We start from the raw sequence: 24,890 nt of genomic DNA on the forward strand, positions 1-24,890 counted from the left end.
GTATCAGTTTATGCATGGTAAACATCTTACGAACGATTTCGAAATAGTGTATAACTTACTGGATTTAGATTTGAACGTATGTGATTTGTCGAAATCATAACATAAAGAACGTTATGAAACTTATATGGTTTATCGAACTGTTGCTATTTCAGACTGCAAGCTATGTTAAGGACCGGTATAAGATAGCTTTTCCGTTGTAAATATAAACAAAGAGCTTATTTCGATCCTTTTTTTTAACGAAGGGTTGAAATATCTTGAGTAAAATGAGATGACCAAAACAATTCGTTGGCACTGCCCCGTAACAACAGGACTCAATAGATGTTTGAAAGCACAGAGCTGTCGCAAACGGAATAACTTTTGGGAACATGTGGAGCGGCTGTAGCAATTTTGGCATATTAAGTAGAAAGTAGGCTAGTTAAAGTATGATTGCGAAAATGTTTGCTGCCGAAGCTGTGTATATTCAACTACCTGTACTGTATATGTCTGTTTAACCTACCCAAAGTTTTGGTGCGTTTTTAGAATTTGCGAAGCATTTTTTCAAATCATCGACCATTTACTCTTTTAAAACTATAAACTCGTACGTAAAGTCGTGAGGCTTGATTAATAGGAAAAGGAAGTAACAAATTTGCCCAACATAGATCACGCTGTTGAACTATTAGAAAATAGAGAGTTATGCCGAGACTTCAAGTTCCTTTAGCGTTAAATTGGACTTAGAAATGTAGGTTTGAGTTGTATAGTATGGGATACTTAACTTTTAAAATATAACGGTTTGTGACGGGAAAAAGTTTTGCTGGCGTATTCCAATTTTTTCTTGTATACTGGTCATAAACAACGGCTTCAGCTTACTTTAGCTATAACGTGCTTATCAACACATCACGTTGGCGGAACTAGAAGCTATAGCCTATGTAGTACTACAGTTGCTACTGCTGCTGTTTCAGTAAGTGATTTAACACAGCGTGGTAATATGCATTGACAAGCCTGCAGAAAGTTGTTTGCCGCTATAAGCTTAAGCAATCAAGACAGTACAACCAGGAAATACAAAAAGTGACGGAATGAATATGATGTTATGAAACAGTTAACTTAAAACAGAGCATGTAGAAGCAAAAATTTAGCAAGTATTTTTGTTGTTTTACGAAGACCTGCTAGGTTATAGCTGCCGCACCGCGACCTTTCCGCCCTTTAACAGAAACGAAGGATAAGGTTACACAAAAATCGCATTATTTTCTTCAAAACCAAACAAGTTTATTTGCCTTCAGATTGTTGGCCTTAAATGTGCGTCGAAAGAGGTTTCGGCAGGAACGTTGTTTGTGGTTAATATTCAACTTATGAACATATTTTTTCTATAATCTTGCCTGGAGATGCGTTTTTATATCAAGGACGGAATGCTATCGCTACTGGAATAAGTTCAGAATGGCCTGAATAATTTCACTAAAGCAATAAGTTCTCTTCTCCTTTATTGCAATGTTTTTGGTTTGTTTTTGTGTTGATCTTAATTCTATGATGAAAGTAATATGGGCGGCCATTTTCATCTAAGTTGAACAAACTGTGCATTACGTCATCAGCGGGCAATGTTGGTGCAATCAAATCTACGAGAATTTAGATAAGAAAACTGCAATTAATATTTCGCCGTAAATGTAAGCTAAATATCAATAAACTCAAAAGACTCAAACAAAAACAGTTTCTGCTATTTCCAGGTGATTTGGTAACTTTGCAATTGAACTCGTTACTATAAGAAAAATATTAGGTTTACCTACTATAAATATGATATTGTCATTTCATTTCTCTATATTTAGTAGCCTACTTTACTATTTGCGATTCCTAATAACTTATTTTATCTATTTGCAATAGCCAATAGGTCACTACCAAGAATTGCGAAGACATTTTATTAACCTATTAGTCGAAAGCACGAAGCGTGTAATTTGTCAACACGGTCGTTGTTCTTTCAAACAAGTTCGTCAAAATGAATAATAGGTTGCTTTATTTCAATTTGTTTCTGAGTCAGTCTCTCGTGACGTAGGCAAGGTTACATGGCAGCCCTTTTCAACACGTGCTCCCCCATGTGCGTAGCCAATAGTTCCTGCCTTTTGAATGATAGTAAGGAGCCTAAAACAGTATTAAATACAAAATAAACTAATAAAAACAAACAGCACAAAATAAAGTATTGCCGCTAAACAACAATTTGTTCCGAATTTGCAATTCTGCAAACACTCCACAATCATCTCTGGTTTACTGATTTATAGTGTTTCTTCTTAATAAGCTCTTTCGTGGTGTATTTTCGGCGTCTTTTGAGCCAAATATAAAACCTAGACATAGAGGGAGAGGTAAGCTCGAAAGAAATCAAACAATGGTGAAGAAAACATAGCCTACTCTACTGTTGACAGCTGAAGGCGTCGTCTCGCGTGTATGAACGACAAGCGACACGCAGGAACGACGCATGTTACTAGGCACGTGTGTGCGAGTGCAACGTGAGGCTAACGGCTGATTCTTGTCCTGAGCGCAGAACTTTATTTAACAGAACGAGGGCTGGGCTGAATATAAGAAGCATGGCGAACCGAAATTTTTATTGTAGACAGAAGCAAGTTAAACATGAAAATGAACGAAACTATTGCCGATGTATGGTGACAGTGTTTCAAGTTATTGTCTTTTATCAAAATGTTAGCTGCATCGCTGCGCAAGGTAAGCACTTAACGCTATTTAAGAAATAGATGAAGCCGGCTTGGTTTCCTTGACCTCGTGGTCGCCGTATTCATATAACAACTCGCTCGAGGAGGTGTTGGCGCATATATTCATTTTTTCTTTACTTAAATGTATTAATGCCTTTTATAATTATGACATCCATTCTTTTGAATTCTTAATTTTACAATTGTTTCCCTGCTGTATGTTTTCCTTCTGCAGTGTTAACCTTCAATGCTCATAACTGTTAGTTAAGCTTGTTTATGAACCATAATTCTCCGCAGCAATACCTATTTGTTTAAAACCTAACATATCTATTTCATCATTTAATTTGATGAGTAGCGATGTCGTAGTTTTCACTAAAATTGTTAATCAAAAGTTTCTTTTGCGATGGATGTTTATTAAGAAAAACCTTTAATGATAGTAAAACACACTGGATCAAGTCAATTTTGTATTTAATATATTTAAGTATAATCTTTTTCAGGATATACACAGTCGAGTATATCGGCAGATGGGATTATTCATGGCACCAACGTATTTTCCACCCACGAGGTATACATTGTTTTTATCTCTATAGAGATAGCTTGCAGTAATGTCCACTAAGTTATGATTGGTCATCTCTTACTACATCTGATGAAGCAAGTTTATACCTGCGAAATCTCATGCAGAAGAATTAAAAATAAAAGTTAACCCTAGAGTGCCATCTTATATTTTGTTTTCTTGTACTATAATTTACTATATACTGGGTTATACCCCAATGTTCAATTGCTTTTTTTCAGTTAATTGTCTGTTTTATATGATCATATGCACTCTAATGTATTGAGAGCCCATAATGTATCCCAATTATCGCTTAGTTCGGTATATACTAACAAAATCCACCTGCCATGTACGTATTATATCAATGCAGCCAGCATGTAGATATTATTTAAATGCTTAAATACAGGATATATAAAAATGTGTGTGTGTCTTAGGAAAGCATATGGGATATACATCCAACGTGCATAATAATTTCTAACTTATATGTGGTAAGGTTGTTGTATAATTCTGTTGCACTATGTTATAAGTTGTAAAGTTTGCTTAGCTGCAATTTGCATATGTGTATGGATCTTCATGCAAATTGTTCTTAGTTGTACATCGTTATTCTAATAAATCTGTGTAGCGAGTCCTTGTTTTAAAGTCTATGTCATATGACCAGGAGGTCTTTTCTTTTCCCAACACCAATCAATTGTGTTAAATTGTATTGAGATAGTTTAATTTTTACTTTGAAATAAATTTTCTCTCTCTCTCCTCTTCCTCTCTACATTTGTGCAGCTAAGTTTTGTCTGGAAGGTTATGTGTGTGGTGTCTGTCCTTGTTCTTCAGTATTTCTTTGACTATTGTAACATATGACAGAGATTAGTAAATCATTTGTGCAGCATGAGTCATTTATTATTGATATTTATATTTACGTCGTTTATAAATGCAATAGCCTACTTTGCTTTACACTGCATGATCCCTATTTTTGCCTAATCTCCAATTATGTTTTACTACCTTTCACATTGCTTGCTTATTGTAATAGTAGTGGTGTTGTCTTACTACTACTACTACTACTACGTTTAGCAGAGTCATATTGGAAATGTGTCTTGCTCATGCCTACAGGAATGTTTTAGAACAAACAGAATCTATGTTTTGTTTTGTAAACAATGTTTGTTGCTAAATTGTCTTTACAGTTATCGTGAGCTCATTATTTTCTAGCTCATGGTACCATTGCTTATTCTTTGCTCTGCAATTCTTGGATTGTATTTCAATGTTAATTATAGACTCAATGATTCTGTAAGAAAGATAGAAACCTTTTCCACTTGTATAATACTATTATATTGCTTGCCAAATTTACTTTCATTTTGTTGGCAAACGCTTTTGGTTATTGCTAAATTGGACATCGACTTTTGTATAGTATTTTGATAACTTGTATGCATGCGTGATTAATATAATATAAGAATTTGTAATTGCATTTTGTGTGTTATAGGGGAACGTGGAGCCGAATACTGGCACAGCATATTTGGATCCCAAGTAAGTGTTGTATATAACGTATGACTACTAGATTAGCAGTTTATTATTTACAATATCATGTATAATGTTAGCATTTCAGGTTGTTGTATGAGATTAATGTTTAAAAAAGTTATAAAATGTGTTCTGTATGTAAATAATTTTACCCTTGTTATAAATATAGGTGGTTAGGGTAGGCATTGCAAGTTTTAAATACTACCTTGTTCATCAGCCCAGTCAGATTATTATTTTTATTCAAATAAATGTCATTCATTGCACCTCATATTTTCAACTTGCAGGCAAGTCGTATCTTCACAAGCAGATGTCATTCGATTTGAACCACCATTTTTAGATTTTGATACTCAGTAAGTGAAAGTTTTTTACTTTGTAGCTGATATTATTATGTGTAAGTCTAGTTTAGGTAACCCTAGTCTAGTTTAATTTAGGTTATTAAACTTACCCAAAACAGAGCTCGCTGATGAAAAAGGAATGTGTGTAATAACAATAAAAGTATCAAACAAAACTAGGGTTAGGGATACCTAATTTAAATATCTGTGTCAAAGGACCAAAGGTGTTTGAAAAGGTTTGGAAACATTAATGTTTGAAAGGAATGAAAGCTGAATAGCTTTTAAGTTAACCATGTTCAATTGTAATCCTTTCCATGAATGATTGTGGTTATGGGTTTGTTTGGTCTATCTATTTACTTCTACCCACACACCTTAAATGATAACACTTAGCGTATAGTGTATTACATTGAATAAAACCTAATACAATAACATCAATCCGTTGTTAGCTGAAGATTTTTGATGTTATTAGAGTTTGTTTTACTGAAACCAATTTTATTATTTGAAAGAATAGAACTGAAGCTGTAAGTGAAACTAATAAGCTGTCATATGTAATTCATGGTGGCGTATGTTCTAAAGAGCTTTTGTTAAAATAGCTCTCCAGCAAAATCCTTTACTAAATATTATTATCATGTTGTAACTCAGAGGTCGGGAACCTATGTTCTCGAGCCAGATTTGGCTCTTTTGACGACGTCATCTGGCTCGCAGATAAATCTAAGCTGGCATTTCTTAGGCTCATGATTGTTACGAATAAAACTTTTTCTGTAATTGTAAGTCGCATTTACAGTAAGAAGTGAAGAGAAAATGCACACGTTAGTTGCATTAGGTGTTGAAAAATATTATATGGCTCTAACGGAAATACAATTAAAAATATAGAGCTTTCATGGCTCCCTAATCCAAAAAAGTTCCTGACCCCTGTAGTAACTGGTTAGACATTTTTTCTGGTTTTCAAAAAAAATATTAAACATTGTGGTTTACGCTTGTTTTGCAGACCTATTGGAATTCCTAACATGCGCATTGTTCGTATTTATAACCCAAGTAAAACAAAATCATTAATGTTAAATGCGATATCAGCAAGGACGTCTCATTTTCATTCTTCATTTTTTGATGAAAAGGTAAATTAATTTCTTGATTAAATTTAATTAAAATACTTCAAATTCTACCTAAAATTATTTTTAGTCAGTTCTTCTGTTATTACCTTAAATCAAATTTAACTTTGTGCAATGCCTTTGTGTATGCCGCCTGTCATTTATTCTAGTGTTTTTATGTTCAGGTGGTTGCACCAAACAGTAATACGTCATTTGAAGTTGTATTTTTAGCAAGGGTGGTTGGAAATGTTGAAAACACATTATTTATTGGAACCGCTGTTGGTACATTTTCATATCAGGCAAGTGGTGTTTGTAATATCCTTCACTAGGTTTGAGAGTTACCATAAAACTTCTGTAGCAGTCTTGAGTAGCCATCTTATTCTCTTTTTCCACACAAAAGCGTTTTATTGATTTTGTCAGACTATCAAATTTCTTTCACAAATGGATGCCTGAGTTTGTCAGTCAGTTTCTTAAACGTTGTTATCCACAAGAAGTCTCGCTGCTTTTTTAGTGTCCATCAATTAATTACTCATCTCCACTTCAAAAACCGCAATAGTTGTTTCTTCATTATCACGTGCTAGCGATATGTTGTTAGAAGAGTATATGATGTAATAAATGTAGACATTTTATAAGTATAATGACAATAAAACTTCCAAATGCTCTTAAGAAGTTGGATAAAGTGGTGCTTTCTAAATTGTGGACACAGCCATAGTAGAGTTTGTTAATAAAATACATATTTTAGCTCTTATACAATTTTAAAACAACTTCCTGTTGAACCAATGGACTCTAGTGCAAAAGAAATAGCAGTAAGCTTCTTCCAGATGCATATTTATTGTTGTGGTATTTTGTTATGTTTCGGTATGATTTTTACTGTTTTCCTTATTTCAAAGTTTGTATGTCCTAATATGTATATATACAGAAAACATTTTCTTTATTATTTGTAGGTGTTTGGTGTAGGAACCCCCAACCCTTATCGACTACGTTCTTATTTGGGTGCCAAAGTCTCTGTAAACAGCACTTTTTCACCACTAATTAGCATGCATAATCCAACGGGCATGCCCTTACAAGTAAGCTAACTATTTTAGAAAACCAACAGTTTTAATATCAATGAAACATTTTTGTTTGCAAGACAAACATCTCCCTAAGCACTTGCATGGTAATTTCGTGATATTATTCTGATTTTGCAGGTGACAGAGGTTTATACTTCAAGTGGATATCTTCATCTGCAATTGCCAACTGGCGTAAATGAAGCTAGCAAACTAGTTTGGGTAATCTTACCTCAATACTGTACACAAATATATAAATAAATAACCTAGGGTAAATTTGCTAATGTATTATATTTAACATATCCAAACAATAAAAGATCATTCGAAGTGGCTTGTTTTGTTATTGGTCTACTGTTAAATGGCATAGCAACCAAATTAGTATTTATGTAGAAGTTTGAATTGTTTTATTAATCTTATGTAATCTTCAAACAATAGGGTTATACATCTATTTTGTGGAAATAAATTTGTTGTACAAAAAGATTTGCATTTGAAAAAAATGACCAGGTTAATTAAGCCATGCATTGTTTACATGTTTGTCGTGTTTGTCCATGTTTCGTCGTGCTTTCACCAACTTAAATATCTGCCAATTTTGCGAAACTAAATTGTACCTAAGACAACAGGATTATGGTTATTAATCTACAATTAAGATATGTTGCCAACCTTATCTTATCATTATCTCATAGTGAATTCTTTAATCGCATTAGTGTTTGGAGTTTGATGATTTTACTATATATGGAAAAGGCGATAAAGATTGCCCTGAGGACATGTTAATTCTACTTGATGTGCAAAGATTTAGTTCATTGAAGAAAACATGTTATGCTCTACTTACCTTGCCTGGGTGTTGCCAGATACTGTGTTATTTTAACTTATTGACTCTTTTATAGTGTGGATTTGACTTCATTTGCCACTTATTGTTATTTCCCATATGCCAGCTGCTCTTTTTTAACTACTTAAATACAAGTCACTATAATGATATTTAGACAGTATACATTAAAAATGCTTTATCAGTTGTCCAATATCTGACTGAATATAAACTATTACAGGAGGTTTAATAAGTTATGCTATCTACAGGGTATGTTTGTTTTTTATTTTATCTCATGTCTGTTAACTGATGATGAATGGACAGTAGATGAAATACAGTCATCACATTTTGTATGTGTACAAACATATAACTTCTTACTTAACAGGTTCAGTAATCTTGTCTACTTTCATTGTTTGCCCATGGCAAGGTTGATTTTCGAATTGCAATGATTGTATCCATGTAATTAGACTTGTGTCATCAATGCAATATTTCTCTGACACATATGGCCATACTAATTGCTTTTTACTTGAACCAACTTAACCAATTTTAAAGGAACATTTTACTTCTTTCAATTTTAAAACTGTCTAATGTCATTAATATTTGGTTGTTTTTTGATTATGTAGATGTTTAATTTGAATGCTGCATGTGTTTAGGAGATTCCACCATATGAAACGAAATCACTGGTTCAAGCTAGTTTCTTGGGTCAGGTTGCCGACAATCACACAGCATTTATTCGCATTAAAACCAACCACACTGATATAACTCAGTATTTGATATTACCAGTGGAGGTTGAAGTCTCATCAAGTAAGCTTCTACACTTCAGTGTCTACAAACTAATACTGTTTGCCAAGCAGTTTATATATATACAGCATCAGTAGTAGCAGACTGCTGCTTTATTGTGTCAATATGGTTAACTGTCCTACTGTTTGTTCTTGATCATGGAATAGCCTTTCTCACCAGGAGGATAGCAACTCGTAACACATGAACTATTCAAAATCATTCTGACATGTGTAATCCCCCAATAAAGCGCATATATTGAATCGATTCAACAAACTTTTCCTTTATGACATTTCATGATTTTCTTTGCCGGTATTTGATATTGTGCCTGACATTTTATATAAATTTAGTGCCAGCGTTTTTTATAAGAAGCTTCGTAATGTATATGGGCAGTAAATGTGTACTATTATGTTTGTTGCAATCCAATATTATTTTACAGCTCCTGGCATCTATTCATCACTTGAAATGTTAGATTTTGGCACTCTGCGTACACAAGGTATGTCTTGATATGCTTATTTTATTGATTATTTATACCAGCTTTGTCCAACGTTAGCCTGGGCCATAGGCTATATGCAGCTAAACTCGGGGTTTTGTGTGTCCCAGTGAAGGTTTTTCTTGTTAGATATGCCGATATGATGACAATCATTAGTCTTAATTTTGAAAAAATTAATGAGCCCTAATGAATGAAAAAAAGTTTAATCGTTTTTGACTTAACTAAGTATTTCGGTTGGACCAAGCTGGCTTATATTGTTAAGGGGACTTATTCATATTGCCTAGCCTTGCAAAAATTTACAAGGTATTGGTGAAGTAGATGTGCTTTTTTTTGTCCTAAACAGCTTTCTATAACAGTAATTTCATTTGAGGACATTTGTTGTTAGGTTTCCTAAAAGACTATAGTGAAGCATTCTGTGATCACAATACAAATACCGTACTATTTTCATAATAATGATGGTCTATAATGCAATTTGTTTTTTTGGGCCGTATTAATTCTGGCTGTACAGTATGCTGTGTAGGATTTCTTCTGCAATATACCAGTGTACCGTTGTTATGAGACATTTTTATGTTTCTTGCAGACAAACCAAAGGTTTTAAATCTCTTTTTACTAAACTCTGGTTCCAAAGAAGTTCAAATAATGTCAGTAACCACGCAGCACGAAAACCTTGCTTTAAAGATTGATTTTAAACCCATTAGATTAAAACCATCAGAAGCAGTTTTTACTAGAGTTGCGAATATCTCTTTTAATGGTAAGTTGTTTACTTTTGTAGCTAAATGTTTGCTGTGCTTGATACTCGTACTTTCACAAATAGTAAATTGTATTGTTGATAATTTTTTACAAAAATTAAAACATACATCCTATGTTATTCAAATAATAAAATTAGATGTTAAAAATCTGTCGTGCATTTGTTTTCAAAAGTGTTTTTGTTGCAGTAAAAAGTGCTAATAGAGTTGATCAACAGAGCGGCACAATTATTGTTCGTACAAAGGAGAAAAGTTATGCCAAGCTTTATATACCTTACCAAACTAACATTTTGAATGGGTAGGAATATAATTACACCTTAATTCTAAATGAATTAAAATGCGTATTTGAAGCGTAGTAGGCCTTAGGCTTTTTATGAAGGATGTGTCTTTATTTATACTAAATGTTTTGCATGGGTGGCGCGTTGCTTTATCTTACACTTACAGGAAGCTTATATGCTCGTCCAGTATTGGCCAATTGCCTGATGCTCTAACCGAGTATTTTGCATATGATTGATAGGCATAAAGAAGTGCATTGTTCTGCAGCTGATGCACACCATTCCAATATCTGTTTGAATTTTTTACAACGTTTTATGTAGTACTTGGTTGATCAAGCAATGTATTAACAAGTCCTAATTATTTTGAATATGTAGAACTCTTGGATATGATGAACCGGCAACATTTTTTCATATTCCACAAAAAGGAACTTCAAAAATGGTGAAACAGAACATTTCCCTCACAAACACATTTGACTTTCCTATTATTTTGCACAAATTGGAACTTCCTGGCGATGTGAATTCTTTTTATAAAGTGAGTGTAATCCAATCATTTCCTTATAATTGTAAAACATTATTGAGAGACACAACACGTAAGAAACAGTAGTTACATGAAAACAAACCTGCCTTCGCAGATAGCGAATTTTACTTCACCTTGCCTGATACCTACTGAAGCTACGGTTACATGCTTTACGGTTCAATGCATGCCACATGCATTTTTGTCTCTGCGAGGTAACTTAATAGACGTTGTTGACACCACCCATCATCTTGTCCTTCATACGAATGCATCTACGTTTTCACTTCCCCTTCACACATTTACTGGCTTATTAACGGTAAAGTTATTATCATTGTTTGGCAATTGCGTAGTAGTTTTCATAAACTTGTGAATTAGTTCTGTCTATATGCCTATGAATTACTTACGGCGTCATATGTGTAAATATTTTGCTGCAGTCAAGTTTGCTTTCATATTAATACTTTGTGAATCTGCTATCGCTGTTTGTACTGTTTGTTAGTAATATATATAGGCATAACCAAACTAACCTTAGAAGATTAACTTGAAAATTTTGGTCAGGCTCTATTGCAACTTGCAAGTTTTACAGCAAGTATTCCTTTTGCAGTACAAAATCCAACATGGTCATTTAACTGAATTGGATTTTGGTATAATGGGGACATTAGACAAACGCCAGTTATTATTGGCAATTTACAATCACAATCCTTTGCAGGTAAGAGATCAATACTTCCATTTTTGAGAAGATTTGTAACTGTGAGTATATTATCTTTTGGCCTATCCAGTTTTACTCAAACTAGCTTATGTGATCTACTGCTTCTTGTGTTTACTTGCAATACTTGGTTTTAAAACAGGTATGGGGATAGCAAATTTCCCTTGGGAGATTGACTGATATTGGTATATGCAGCATTGGCATATGAAAACCATTTTGCAATCACCAACTTTGTTCATTAGTTGTTGAAATGAAACTATTTCACTGAAATTATGTGTGTATACTTTGTAAGAAATATTAAACAACCATAGCAGTGGCCATTACCTTAAACCACAGCCCACATGGATATAATACATCAGTTTATGGTGTCTTTTCGGTACAGTTTAACTGAAATAAATTATTCATTTTTGATTCTATGACTACTATTTATGAGTTAAATATTCTTCCATCATTCTGTAAAATTTGCCATCACCGTATCCACACTGCCAAAAATCATTGCGGTGATTTTTGTTTTTCCTGTGCAGTTCTATTTATATTGGAAGAGATTCTTGTATCCTACGTAGTAGTGCCAATTAATTCCCTTCTAAGGTCAGTTTTTCCTGTTTTAGTTCTGTTACATCTGTATGAATGGACTCTAAACTTTCATCAATTAAGACTTATCAGGCTCTTTATTTCCATTTACACTGAACAGATTCTGATGGAAATAATATAATAATTATGAAATAATTGCTTATTTTTGTGCAATACACATATAGCTGATACCCAAAATACTCGTGTTACCATACCTTTAAATAAACAAGTTTAATTAAAAATTTATTCTCTGATAAATGTTTCCACCACATAAGTCATTACTTTAATATTTATCTTGAGTAAGTATGGCATGCATTATGCATGTTTAGCTCATTAGGATTTATTCACTTTGTTTTAAACACAACATGATTGTAATTATTATAAAATACCGGTAGATCATAAATTTTGTGGTGATTGACAAACTTCCAATTTAAAACAATTAAGAAAAAAGTGTAATTGTCATATGGCTGCATTGGAAATGCCTTTTGGTTTTACAGAGTTGCGTAAACAATATCATGGTTATGGTATACCAAGAAAAAGGTGTATTAAAATTTTTTCCGAGTCAAAAGTTTAATTGTGAATTATAGTTTTTGTGAAAAATTAATAATTATCAAAGACAATTATAATTCTATTAGATCTGGTGTTGGAAGCATAACTAGTAGTATTAGACATATGCACCAACAGCGATTCATATCTTGAAAAACAAAGTTGCCTAAACCATTTTACATTTGTTCAATTTGGACTGCTTTGGTTTTTAATTATGGGCCCACAGTAAATGCTGAGAAATTTTATTTTTGTCTTTCCATGAAGTTGATTTTCCCGTACAGCTCTACATTACATTTAAACTATTACTGAAGCCAAATATAGGAATACACATCCATTTCAGAATCAAGCAATGAGGGATTATTAGTATAGCATAAGTATAAGTCGTTCCCTGTCAGGTCTTCATATGAGTGCGATTGTATACTTGATTCGATTAGCCTTGTGCTATGTAATTATAAATGATACATGTATACATTGTTTCAGAAACTCTCTATGGCATAGTTGTGACATTGGTAGATTCCCTTTTTCACCTCTTTCATTTAAACAGGTACCTGTATTGGATTGCAACAGCACATTAAAAGGGGTGGAAGTCACTGCGATATCACTTACTAAAAACAATGAAGAGGTGCAGCCCATTGTCAAGTCACAGTTTCAAAATGTATGTATTATTCTCACTTCTTACCATATGTTGTGTATGTTGTTTTATTGATTGAATTAATATGTTGTCACGGTTGGTGATTGCTAGCTTATTACACAAGTCAACATTACTCACATTAGTCCCATACTATGTTATAGGCGTTATGGGCATACCATGAATATTTGTTCACTGTAGGCCATTGATGAGTCTGTTTTTACTATCCATCCTTTGAGATCAATGCTTTTAATTACAAATGTTTCTGTTTATTCTTACTGTTGCAAGAAAGAAATTTTATTAAAGATTGGTTTTCAAATTTCAAGTGTCTTGTTCTGACTGTCACCCAGGTTTTCTGTTATCCATTTCCAGAAATAAGAAATGCTTACATGATAGTGTTGCTAGGCATTACAGTTCCAGAAATTTATAAATTGTACTGTATATCTGATACTTTGGCGAAAATGTTTTAACTGTCTAATTGCTACTGTAAGTTTGCTATGAGCCCAGGCATTAAACTCTGGTTATGTTGTTGATGTTTACATCAAGTTTTCTACTTTTAACTGTTCGTCTTATTCTTTGTTTAGATAATTCTTCCTGCAGATTCCTGCATTGTATTTGAAGTAATTTTATCCGCTCCCAAAACTGAATCTGATTTAAAAGGTTCATTTAATATCTTCACAACATACGAGGCAAGACACTTAGGATAATCGGTTAAAAATTGTTGGTCATTATTATTTTTTAAGGTAGTTGTCAAAATACTTGTCCAGTTACTTCAAAATATTTATAGTTGAATTATAATAATAGACTCTTGAAATTCCCCTGAAGGCCCGGGTTGCCATAGGTTCCTTGAGTGTGAAGCCACCTACTTTTAAGTTCCGCCCTTCATTTCCAGTAAGTACATGTTGCAAGACACCTCCACAACCCATGTCAGCTGCTCTAGTTGTTCAACATACATACAACTGTTATTAGATGTTTTGAACTCCATTTAATCCGCTGCGTTGTTTTCATTTTCAGGGTATGACTGTTCATCTGCCTGTTAGCATTTCAAGTTCCTTTGCACAGACCGCATCAATGGAAACAATTAGTTGTTCAGATAAAAAGTTTTTCTACAGGTTTGCTTTTTTCAATTTAATGTAACCTACTATAAATAATTATCAAAACTGTGAATATAGTTTACATGGCAAATAGCATAGTATTATTGCTGGTTGTTTATTACTATAAACTGCTTTATGTTTATAAAAATACAAGAACAACCGCAGTTAAGTTTCATTTTATAGTTCACTTAAACAAGATGAAACATCAATTCACAGAAAACTGAAGAATGTCGGGATCCAGCTGGAACCGGGAAAAGAATTAAAAGTAGGAAAAGTTTATTTCGATGCAAGACAAGATTGCAAGCCAGATCGATGTTATGTTGGCTTGCCTACCTCAACTACAGGTACCTTGCTCACTATGAAGAATACCACAAAATTTTGTTTTGTTATTTCCTGATTACATCACTGTTTATTTTAAGCTCAAAGGTTTGTTTTGTTTTCTACTGAAATTTTGTTCAGCTGATATATTCTCTGTTGATATTTTCAATCTGTTTGGTCTATTATTTTATTGGTCTTAATGTTTTAGTGGGACATCACTGGTTGACCACATTGAACTTGGGGAAAGAAGCCCCAGATGTTGATGTGAAACTTTACAAAACTCTCACTGAGCGTTGGAGAAGCATTCAACAGAATAATATTACAAAGTATGATGCTTTGATAACATGTTCTTTTTAAGGCGTTGTTTTTATCAGCTAACTTTATCTAACATCTGTTGTAAACGGCCACTCATGAATTTAAATGGTGTTAATTAGTTTTACTTATAGCTGTAATTCAACATATGATTAGAAATTAGATAAGAATTAAATTATCTGTGCACGTTGTTATAATATTCTTTCTATGATATGAAATTATAAAAAGCAATGTATTTTCTTCCTTTAATTTTCAGAATTAGCACAAAATTTGAAATCAGCACAAACCTGGTTCAAAATTTGTTTATTGAAACCACAGCCAAGCTGTACTGGCCGTCATTGCTCGAAGAATCAGAATTTGAATTTTCTTTAACACACGTTGGAAAGGCAACGGTTAGTATAATCAAGTTAAGCCATTCAGAGTTAACCTAAGTACAAACACTAAACAGCTACCACCATACTAATCAATTTTGTTACTATTTTTTTCAGACGTCACAATTTATTTTGCACAATCCTTCCGATGTTCCAGTTATTCTACAAATCATGCCAATATCTATCTATCCGCAACCAAATACCATTTTAAACGCTCTAAACATGTCGCATTTACTTGAAGTGGATAACTTCATTACAAACGACACCACTGTGTTTAACATTTCTCTTCCACCAAATTCAGTAAGCATTTGTCAGTATGCCTTTGCATTTGGGCAATCACATACGAATTTAACAATATACGGTATACTTGCACGAAACTTGTCCGATTATAACTTTTTGAATAACTCTAAACGATAATAATTATACTATGGTTGCCACCAGGCATAGTAATCATCAAATATAAGGCTTAACTGGTGAAAAACAAAAACAGAACTGGCAGAAAATAAAGTTTTATTTTTCACCAGTTGAACCTTATATTTGATGTTTAAACGATAATTTTACATTTTCTAGTCGATGCAAGATAGTTCATCACAGATGATGTGGTTGGAATATACGTTGAATGGAAAAACGAATCGTTCCTGTTTAAACGTCTTTCTTAATCCCGGGCAGAAGCAAGAGATAGATGTCAAGTTCTCCCCAGTTAAAGACGTAATGGCGTCGACTCTAATACTGTTGAGGTAAGGAATTACGACATTTTTATATATCAAAGTATTTGTACCTGAGTGACCAGAGGAAAACTTTTATGTAGTTTTTGTATTAGTCCTTGTTGCAAATTGCTTGCGACCTCAAACATTTTTTCTTCTGAATCGTATCACCTTTGTTTTATAATGATTTCTGATATAATAACACTGCGCTTAATGTTACTTAAATTACTTTCTAACTACTAAGTAACTTACTCTTATAATGCGGCAGGAATAACCTAACTGTGCTAGACACAGTGTTGGTCAGCGGCCGAGGAGTGAGAGAGGAGTTAAAACTCGGCGGAAAGCTGTCCAACATTCCGACCGAATCGCTCAGGTTCAAGCTCAGTGAACCCCTCTTGCAAGATTGCAGCAGTAAGTGAAAACCATGGAGGTGGACTAAAAATGTAAACCACTGAAACTGCCAAATTTTGGCATGACCTGAAAACAATGATAAAACTTCGAAATTTAAATAAATTTAAGGATTGTGTTTATAAGTTTGAACCGCTTCGTTTATGCATCTTTGCATTATCCCAGGCAGTACATAATGCATGTCTTTAAAAACAATAAAAGTACGATTTTTGTTTATACTGTACATAGTTTCTCCAATATTCTATGAATCATGATACGCCGCAGTGGAATATCCCACAACCGGATTAGGCACAAATTCATTGATTTACCCTGTACAGTGTACACAACCCAGTTTTGTCAGTAGCATTGATTTTCTCCGGTGGTGTTGGTCCGCTGCCGCCATTTATTCCAGCATAATCTTGTGCAACAACTTAAAAAGCCTACCTATAGCACTGGCATTGTATAATAGTAATCTACCGGCAGTTAATAGTTACCGGTGTTTTCGATGTGTGTAAGTATTGTTGGCTGGCGTGTAGCTGACGCAGTGAATTCTAAACGCTCAAACAAAGTTTTTGTTTTGTTAAGCAGCCAAACATATGCGGTTGTTACGCCAGCTTTATACAAGGTACGCGTTAGTGTCACTAGCTACGCGTTCAGGTCACTGTTGGGTCTAAATCCCATCACTGTAGCGTAAAAATGCCGCCACCTTTACACAATAAACACTAGTAGCCTCACTAGAGATCGTGCTGAGAAACTATTTCTAATATCACGGAACCGAACTAAACAGGTCCAACGAGACGACGTTTACGATTTATAATTATAATCAATATTATTCCCATTTCTGGTTTGGTCTCGGTCAGCCATACCTTTGTGGGCTCGCGTATCGATTTAGCGTTCAAAATGTACTCATTACAATAACCGTAGCACATCATAACATGATTTAGTTTTTACAAGCGACTCTCTTTTGCAGGCGAAGTTCACAAAGAATTTCCAAACTTTACCGTGAGGAAATCTTTTACAGCCAAGAATCCCGGCCTAATGCCACTGCAGATTCTCTACTTCATGATAGACAACTACCCTTGTGAGGGGTACGGTTTCCGCATTTTAGATTGTGAGGCCTTTTATCTGCAACCTAATGCGACGCGGGACATTATAATAGCGTAAGTTTATAGCCCTGTAAAGTTAAACCTTGTGGTCTCAAGCAGGGTGTTTGAAATGGGTAATAGCGCTGGAAACAAGGGATAGTAAATGGGCGTCTAATATGTCGATAAATGTCTGTTGTTTTATAAAGAAAACAATAAGTTTTGTGGCGTTTTTGTGTAAAAGACTGTGTTCATGAAAGGTATGTTTAAAGAGATTTTTCTTCGTTTAGATTTACACCGGATTTCACAAGGTCTTTAGTTCTTCACACACTGCGCATTTTCACGTCCCAAGGAACAGTGTTGAGCTACAAGCTAAACGTTACTCTCCCCTACCACTTGCTACCTGCCTGTCAGGCTGCCATGCCGAGACCGGAATGGGAACCATTATTATATTACGGTATCACCATCGCCATGATGATAATGTTTGTTGTGGTACTGCTCTATGCCTACCTTGAGGTTTGTAATTTTGTTCTTTGAATTGAATTGAATTTTTTAGCTGCTACGCCTTCAACTATAGCGGGTGAATTGTGGCTTTGCATTAACTACTGCTCTGCTACTGCCTACTTTGTACGTGTAACGATCAGTTATTCTTTTCGTTTTTTATCACTTGTTACCTCACTTTTTCTAGGCTATGGATGCATGGGAGTCATTTTTGAAGGAAAATAACAAGTTCAACGACCCGTTGCTGTCCAGGGCGGCAGGAAAAGTTTTCAGCCTCCCTGACATAGTACGAAACTTTGATTCCAACAATACTTTAAAAAAGTAAGCTTCGATTTTATATATTTTATTTGTATTTTGCTTATTACTTAACCTGTAGCAAATATATCGCGTTCGTATACTATACATAATACAGTATATAGTATTTATGCGATACGTTACATACAAGTTAATTCATATCAGATAGGGGTCTCTATGTGCTCTTCATGTTAGAGATACGTTTTTTCTTCAGTTAAAGTCAGTGTACTCTTATGCTTTAGACCTGGTGGGTTTCTCCACTCACTTAAGGCCAGGAGCTTCCACCTCCTCTCGTTTGACCTTCTCCATTTGTTTCGAGGCAAGAGGAAAGTGGAGTCCTTGTCAGAAGAGGACCCTGAAAGCGTTTTTAATAGCGAAAAACAAACTCCTGTTTCGAATATAACTCCTGTTCCTCCAGCCACTAGGGATGCTCCTGTGTCATCTCGGACGCGGCAGAGGCACAGCGCTCGGAGGTCAAAATCGAATAACTCCTGGAATACAAATCGTGAACATCGCGAAGTCCAGACGAATACAAACAATGTGGAAAGAATAATGGAATTAATAAGGGATGGTCCTCCTGATTGGACTCCTCCTGTCTCCAACCCTGTCCCGGATGAGAAGACGGACTCGAACGAGAGTAACACTCGGAAAGAATCAAGCGGATCAAGTATAGAGAGCTCAAGGAGCAGAGGGAATAGCATCAGTAGCGGGATAAGCGAACCCGATAAAGGAAAACAAGCTCAGAATAAAGCTGAAGGTGAAACGCGGCACTCGACGCTTTTATCAAACCCAATTGACCTCTCTGGTTAATGTTAATCATAAACTACAGTGAAGCTGGTTAACTCGACCGCCTTGGTACGAAATTTCGGTTAAAACGAAACAACTTTGCGGGTCCCTGCGATTGTTCTATTCATTTAACCAACTTTGAATAAACTTTTAGCTTCGAGTTAATGAGCTTCCACTGTATTTGAAATATTCAATAAACTCAAATTTAACCAAAAAGTGGAAAAGAGGTTTTTAAACATGATCAATAAAAGCAAAAACTTCTGAATTGCAAAGAAACATCAACCAACCTGTGTTGTTGTCCAACGTCTGTTCTCTTTGTTTAGTTAGTAAAAGAAGACGTAGAAACAAACCCTGTCGACAACCGTCATTCATTCGAGATATAGACGATAGTTCATCGACTACGACCGAAAAATCAAGCGAAGATTTTGACGAAAAAGTAAGCGATCTTTAACGTAAAATCTTGGCCTAAAATTTCTGAATGCAGACACTATTCTTTACAAATTTAACGAAGGACTTTTTATTTTTTTTCTGTAAATCGTAATATCATTTACACTACTGATTTTACTATTTAATATCATTGGAATTTTCCAAATTGTTTCTTAGAAATAACCTGTTTTTGTGTCTTGTTTTCAACAGCCAATTTCTATTGAAGATTCGCGGAAACAGGGCAAGAGAAGACACGCTGCTGAATCAAATAAGGCGAGGAAACCAACAGATTTCGGCAAACGTTCGGCAAATTTTGAACAGGGGTTAGAATTATTTTGTGTGATGGTATTTATAATTGATTCGCTATGAGTTTAACTGAAGTGAATTTGATAAATTGCAATTATTGATTGTTGATTAGTCGATTTTGACGTCAACCCGTTATTACCTTATTGATCGATTGCTTTAGCATCGAACTTCCTTACACAACCACACAAGAGCAGAATCTCAGACGTCGTTACAATAGACAAACGTCGCCCAGAAAAACCACAACCGATTACGACAATTCATTTGCACATAAACCGAATAAGGTATTTCACTTCAATTTGCCATAAGTGGTTTTGATTTAGCCAGTTTTGAAGATGATAAAAGCATCAATAATGCTTACTGATTTCTTAACTTACGATATCTGCAAATGATTTGAGTGACACATGTGTTGGGAAATTACGACTCATACGTAGTACCAACCGAAGCGTCTGATTAGTAAATACGTCTTCTGTTGTTTTGACTCTAGTGCTCGTCTGCGTACTTGACACTTTGTTCTTTTGCAGTCTTTTGACTCTAAAACATCTACGCCATTGACATCCAGAACACCCTACGATACCAGCAGCACCGATGAACCAAACTGGGACCTGCCGAAGACAATCTCCAAACAAGGTATAATTTGTATCATTGAACCCTTTCGAGATTCATATATCGAACAAAAACATTTCTTTTGATGTAGCATTCATTTGAAATATAGTAGATAAACAAAAAGTGTATAACAGAAATTTCCGTTTTCAGACCCAGACGAGATGAGAGATTTGGCTGAGAAGACCAAGAAAATCGACCGAAAAATGCGACTTCAACTCTCGCTGCGTAACAAGGTTAGCCCGATGAAATGAACATTTGTCTCTTCAGTTATCATGTGCGTTACGCTAACACTTCTTTATGATCAGGAAAACAACGAAAAGAATTCTTCTTATTCCAGTGTACTGTCGAGTTCTAATGAAGCCACGAACAAAGCAACCACTGGTAATTTAATTTAAACTACTATCTATGCATTACGTCTAATTATTTTAATTTTAAATACGCCGAAATGTTTCTAACCATGAACACAAGCGAATACAGTAGAAACGTTAACGACATTATTTTTCAATAAAGACCCTAAAAATTCACTGAATGTGGCTAATCTCCAACTATTGCAACATTATTTAAGTCGAATAAAAAGCTTGTTTCAAATGCTAAATTAACCAATATGAAAATTCCTCCAGTCACGAAAGCAAAAACAACATCCAAGAAGAGAAATCTTTTGAAAGCCACCAGCATGCCTGACAGCTTCCCAGTCATCCAACAAGTCGCTCCTACCTCATTAGCAGAAAGTCGTAGAAAGAGCGAAGTCGAATCGAACTCAGGATTTTCCATGTTTGCAGCAACTGGTACTGGTCTTTCAAAGAACATTTACCACTTTAATTTTTAGATGTAGTTAATTATGGCAAATGTTTTAAAAATGAACGACAAATTTTGCAACGGATGACGACATAGGCATGCGTAACTAATCAACAGAATGATTTAATCAACTTATTTTAATCTTATAATTTTACTTCATATCTATAAAAACGAATCCAAATTAACATTTTTGTTTTTGAAGTTTCAGGACCGAACGAGACGAACCCAACTTTACTCGCACCCAATCCTTCTACCACGCTCCCGCCTTGGAATAATTTTGGACAGAACTCATTCAACATAACTGAAGGTAGAATGTAGTGATAGTATTTTTCTGTTTTCAGACATCAAGAAGATTTTATTGTTTAAATAGCATCACTTTCATAAGTATGAAATATTTGTTTTGTAATCCAAGACCATATTTACGAGTTTGTTTGATGCAGTTGTTCTCAACCAGGGGACTGTGAGGTATCTAGGGATGTGCGGAAACGTTTTGTTTCTAGATTGAACTACTCATCCTAAAACATTTTTCTTGCACCATAAAATTAATTATGCAAACTTTACTAGCCGGGTATTTGTGTTATAGTTTTTTTGTGGTAATGTTTGAAGCAAATTTGTTTACCCGAATTTACTTAAAAATAAGAGCAAGGGGTCTGCAAATATAACGGTGGCAGCAAAATGAGATTAAACGTTTAAACCCACTGGTTCAATCACTATTTTTTTAACTGTAATTTATTCATTTTCATCAATTTTACTTTAGCTACTGGACTTAGACCAGCGTACGCTACAACTGCACAATATACCGAACCCAGAAGCCCCAGTTTGAGCTCGCCCCAATGCGTAAGTTACTCACCGCCAATTTTAAGCATCCCACCCTCGGTATCCACCCCAGATTGGGGTAACCACCGCCAACTGGACCTAACTACTCAACCGCCCCTGCACGGTTCCCCAACAACCCCAAAACTACTCCCAATGCAAAGTGAAATATGGAATAATTCACCTTCGCCTCGCAGCACTCATGAAATTTGGTCGGTGATCAATGCGGTTACCATGGATGAAAATAGAAACACTGCAGAGGTAACAAATCGATGTAATTAATATAAGTTAATCTAGAACGTACAAATTTCCGTAAAGGCCGATAATTTTGTCTTACAGGCAGTGACCTGGTTAATTAAAATCTTTTGTATTGTTCACAAACACTCAGTTAAATAAAATATTGCTAAAACACAAAGTTCTTGGCAGAGTCAATTGAATTCAAGTGAAAGCTTCCAAATTATAATCTCACAATTTCTGTTAACTATCTGTAATATGCCAATTGCTTACACAATAATATCAAGTAAATCAACTGCAGATAATTTAATGGGCACCTTCAGCTTCATGTTAATCCTATGACAACTAGTTTTCAGGATTCAAATGTGAGCTAGGTTAAAAATAATAATATTTTGTTTACTGATACATCCTTGTTGATCCCTAGAATGACCCACTTGGACGTCTAAAGAGCATATGGAGTTCAGACACTATCCAGACTGGAGGAGGAAGGAATGATTTGTTATAAGATTTTAATTCACTCATTTTCAGTGTTATTTGGTAATTTTTCCTGGTAAATTGCGATGTGATTTTCTGGTTTCATTTGGCACTTTTTTCTATACAGCCTTTCAGTTAAAATTTTACTTCTTTAACTGTTTCATGTTGGTTTTATGCATGGTGCACAACGGCGAGCAGCGCTATTAAAATTCTTTTTCCATAATGCAATGTTGTTCAGAATTACACATGATTTCAGCAGTGTACAAGTAACAAAAAGGAGTAACACTTCATGCACAAAATCTCACAATTGTTTATTTTTTAATCGAATTCTCTCTGCCAACGACATAAATACAGGACTTCCAGGTTCTTCCATGAGAAAACTTTTTTCTTTTGTTGGAGTACAAATACCGAGACTACCTTCTACTTCATCGTCAGTGTTTTTTATGTCTGTATTTGGAGTATTCAAAATACTTTGCCCCAAGGAAAAGTCAGGTGAGAATGAAAGATCGTGATCATACATTGCTGCTTTTATCGTTCTGGTTCTTTTACTTTTGTGGATGTCTGCAACCAGGGGTGCTGAAGTACAGCTGTTTGACTTCGAGTGAGCATCAGAGGTCAACGAGATCTTTTTCATAGAGGATGTAATGTCATTCAGATCTGTAAGAGTGAATTAAGTTTGAATATGGCCCAAAACTGCTTTAACATTCTTGCTGGTAACAACAATTTTGACTTAAATACATAAACAGTCGGAAAGCGTGTACAACTACCATACCGGATGAGATATCCCTCAGAGGTACTACTTCCTTCTGATAAAAATCTGTTATTTTTGCTCTTTGGTCATTCCTATCGTGGATGGGTTTGATTTTACCTTTTGACACTGTACCTGTAAGCACCACAGTCAAGTCAATATACTCCTAACCTCTCACTTACAGCAGGTGTTAAAGTCATGTTTTTCTCACTTGGTTTTTTCTTTATGCTTTTCTTTGACTTTTCAACTTCCTGCCAAAAGTTTTGACAAATCTCAGGAAATGCCTTTTGCACAATATCCTGTGGCTCCAGAGTGATTTTTTTACCAAACACCGGTAGCAACCACTCAATCTCAAATACTGCGATTCCATCTTTGGTCCGAGTTCGCTTGATACTGAATGAATAAGAGTGAAATAAAGTTTGACACAATTGCAAATATGTACATAGCAAAAGTCACAAAACATACCAGTTTATAGATATATTACAGTTTTCCTTGGGGTGATGTAGTTTCCAGTATGTAAGCAATGACAGCGTTTTATCTATGGCATAATCTTCAGGCCATTCTAGCTTACTCCCAAGATATTGAACAGTTTCACTTAACATAAGGGCTCGTGATTCAGAAAGAAGTTTAGGAGAAAGTTGCCTTTGAAATTCAACAATAATTTCTTCGTTTGGAAAATCAGAAACCTGTTCATCGTAAAGGTGTACTTATAAACTGATAGTATTTCTTTTAAAGTGCTTGCATAATAATTACATTGTTTGCTTTTTCAATAATTGCTTCTTCAAGAGAATTTTCTTTTCTTTGTTGCTGATGAACATGCCATTCACACGTACAGTTTAGGAGAATCTTTGAGCCTTCAGTGCAAGCAAATTTGCAGATTGGACAACCTTGCTGGAGGTGATCACGCTTAGTACCTGTGAAAACGTAACATGAAAGTTGAAGAGTACAAACTCACAAGAAAATGGCATTCTTGTTGTATTTGAATTTTTCATTTAAAAAGTTAAGATGATGCCTGTATGCTTGCAAGTGGAGCAGTGACTTGGTTTTATCAGTTCACTTTTTGGAATTGGTTTACTGACTTTCCACTTCCTCATTTTATAAATTGGATCTTCCCCATTCCATTTTGAAAACAGTTTTACCACTTGCGCCTAAAAGGTGTTTTAAACAAACAGCTTCTGGTAATATATTGGCTTCTGTAACTCATTTTATATCCTTATTACTGGTAACTTTTAATATGCAGTACCTTTCCAACACCTGGAACGCCTTGTGGAGCATAGTCACATCCAAGTAGTAATGCCATTGCAATTAGAGCATTTCGATTGAGTTGCAACTTTCTCTCTATGTCTACCATCTCATAACATTCCACATGTATTTTCTAAGACCAACAAATAAAATGTCAACTCTTTTATAAT

The 24,890-nt window shown here is 34.8% G+C and overlaps 2 protein-coding genes across 4 annotated transcripts in view; one reads left to right on the forward strand and one right to left on the reverse strand.

Annotated features, from left to right (window-relative positions):
* On the forward strand, nt 1-22,953 carry LOC143444137 (transmembrane protein 131-like). 2 transcript variants are annotated; one of them, XM_076943268.1, is made up of 39 exons: nt 1-2,676; nt 3,158-3,225; nt 4,679-4,722; nt 4,998-5,063; nt 6,034-6,157; nt 6,316-6,429; nt 7,075-7,197; nt 7,318-7,398; nt 8,632-8,782; nt 9,195-9,251; nt 9,829-9,999; nt 10,184-10,292; nt 10,645-10,801; nt 10,902-11,099; nt 11,385-11,489; nt 13,147-13,257; nt 13,815-13,919; nt 14,035-14,121; nt 14,245-14,342; nt 14,508-14,668; nt 14,851-14,968; nt 15,211-15,346; nt 15,443-15,625; nt 15,896-16,062; nt 16,298-16,440; nt 17,387-17,576; nt 17,789-18,014; nt 18,187-18,320; nt 18,536-19,050; nt 19,403-19,515; nt 19,716-19,828; nt 19,972-20,092; nt 20,333-20,438; nt 20,565-20,647; nt 20,720-20,795; nt 21,035-21,199; nt 21,412-21,516; nt 21,967-22,283; nt 22,681-22,953. In XM_076943268.1, the coding sequence occupies exons 1-39, from the start codon at nt 2,544-2,546 to the stop codon at nt 22,759-22,761; spliced, it is 5,355 nt and encodes a 1,784-aa protein (XP_076799383.1). In that variant the 5' UTR covers nt 1-2,543; the 3' UTR covers nt 22,762-22,953. The 2 variants fall into 2 exon arrangements, with proteins under 2 accessions (XP_076799383.1, XP_076799384.1); XM_076943269.1 differs by having other exon boundaries at nt 3-2,676; nt 14,541-14,668.
* The window catches only part of LOC143444138 (flap endonuclease GEN homolog 1-like), a 5,256-nt gene continuing 3,289 nt past the window's right edge, over nt 22,924-24,890 (reverse strand). For both annotated transcript variants that reach the window (XM_076943270.1, XM_076943271.1), the window contains 7 exons: nt 24,722-24,853; nt 24,491-24,626; nt 24,232-24,392; nt 23,944-24,164; nt 23,690-23,871; nt 23,503-23,613; nt 22,924-23,387 (listed from right to left, as the gene is read on the reverse strand). In XM_076943270.1, the coding sequence (XP_076799385.1) occupies nt 23,032-23,387; nt 23,503-23,613; nt 23,690-23,871; nt 23,944-24,164; nt 24,232-24,392; nt 24,491-24,626; nt 24,722-24,853 (1,299 nt within the window). In that variant the 3' untranslated portion in view covers nt 22,924-23,031. The remainder of the gene's footprint in view (nt 23,388-23,502; nt 23,614-23,689; nt 23,872-23,943; nt 24,165-24,231; nt 24,393-24,490; nt 24,627-24,721; nt 24,854-24,890) is intronic.

This window comes from Clavelina lepadiformis, chromosome 1, assembly GCF_947623445.1.
Source record: "Clavelina lepadiformis chromosome 1, kaClaLepa1.1, whole genome shotgun sequence".
Taxonomy (NCBI): Eukaryota; Metazoa; Chordata; class Ascidiacea; order Aplousobranchia; family Clavelinidae; genus Clavelina; species Clavelina lepadiformis.

Excerpts from the sequence above, each read along its gene's own strand:
- LOC143444137 (XM_076943268.1), top strand. The coding sequence starts at position 2,544 with ATGGCGAACCGAAATTTTTATTGTAGACAGAAGCAAGTTAAACATGAA. Across the intron at positions 14,969-15,210 it reads CAACAGAATAATATTACAAA|AATTAGCACAAAATTTGAAA; the intron begins GTATGATGCTTT and ends TTTAATTTTCAG. Across the intron at positions 19,516-19,715 it reads GCGAAGATTTTGACGAAAAA|CCAATTTCTATTGAAGATTC; the intron begins GTAAGCGATCTT and ends TGTTTTCAACAG.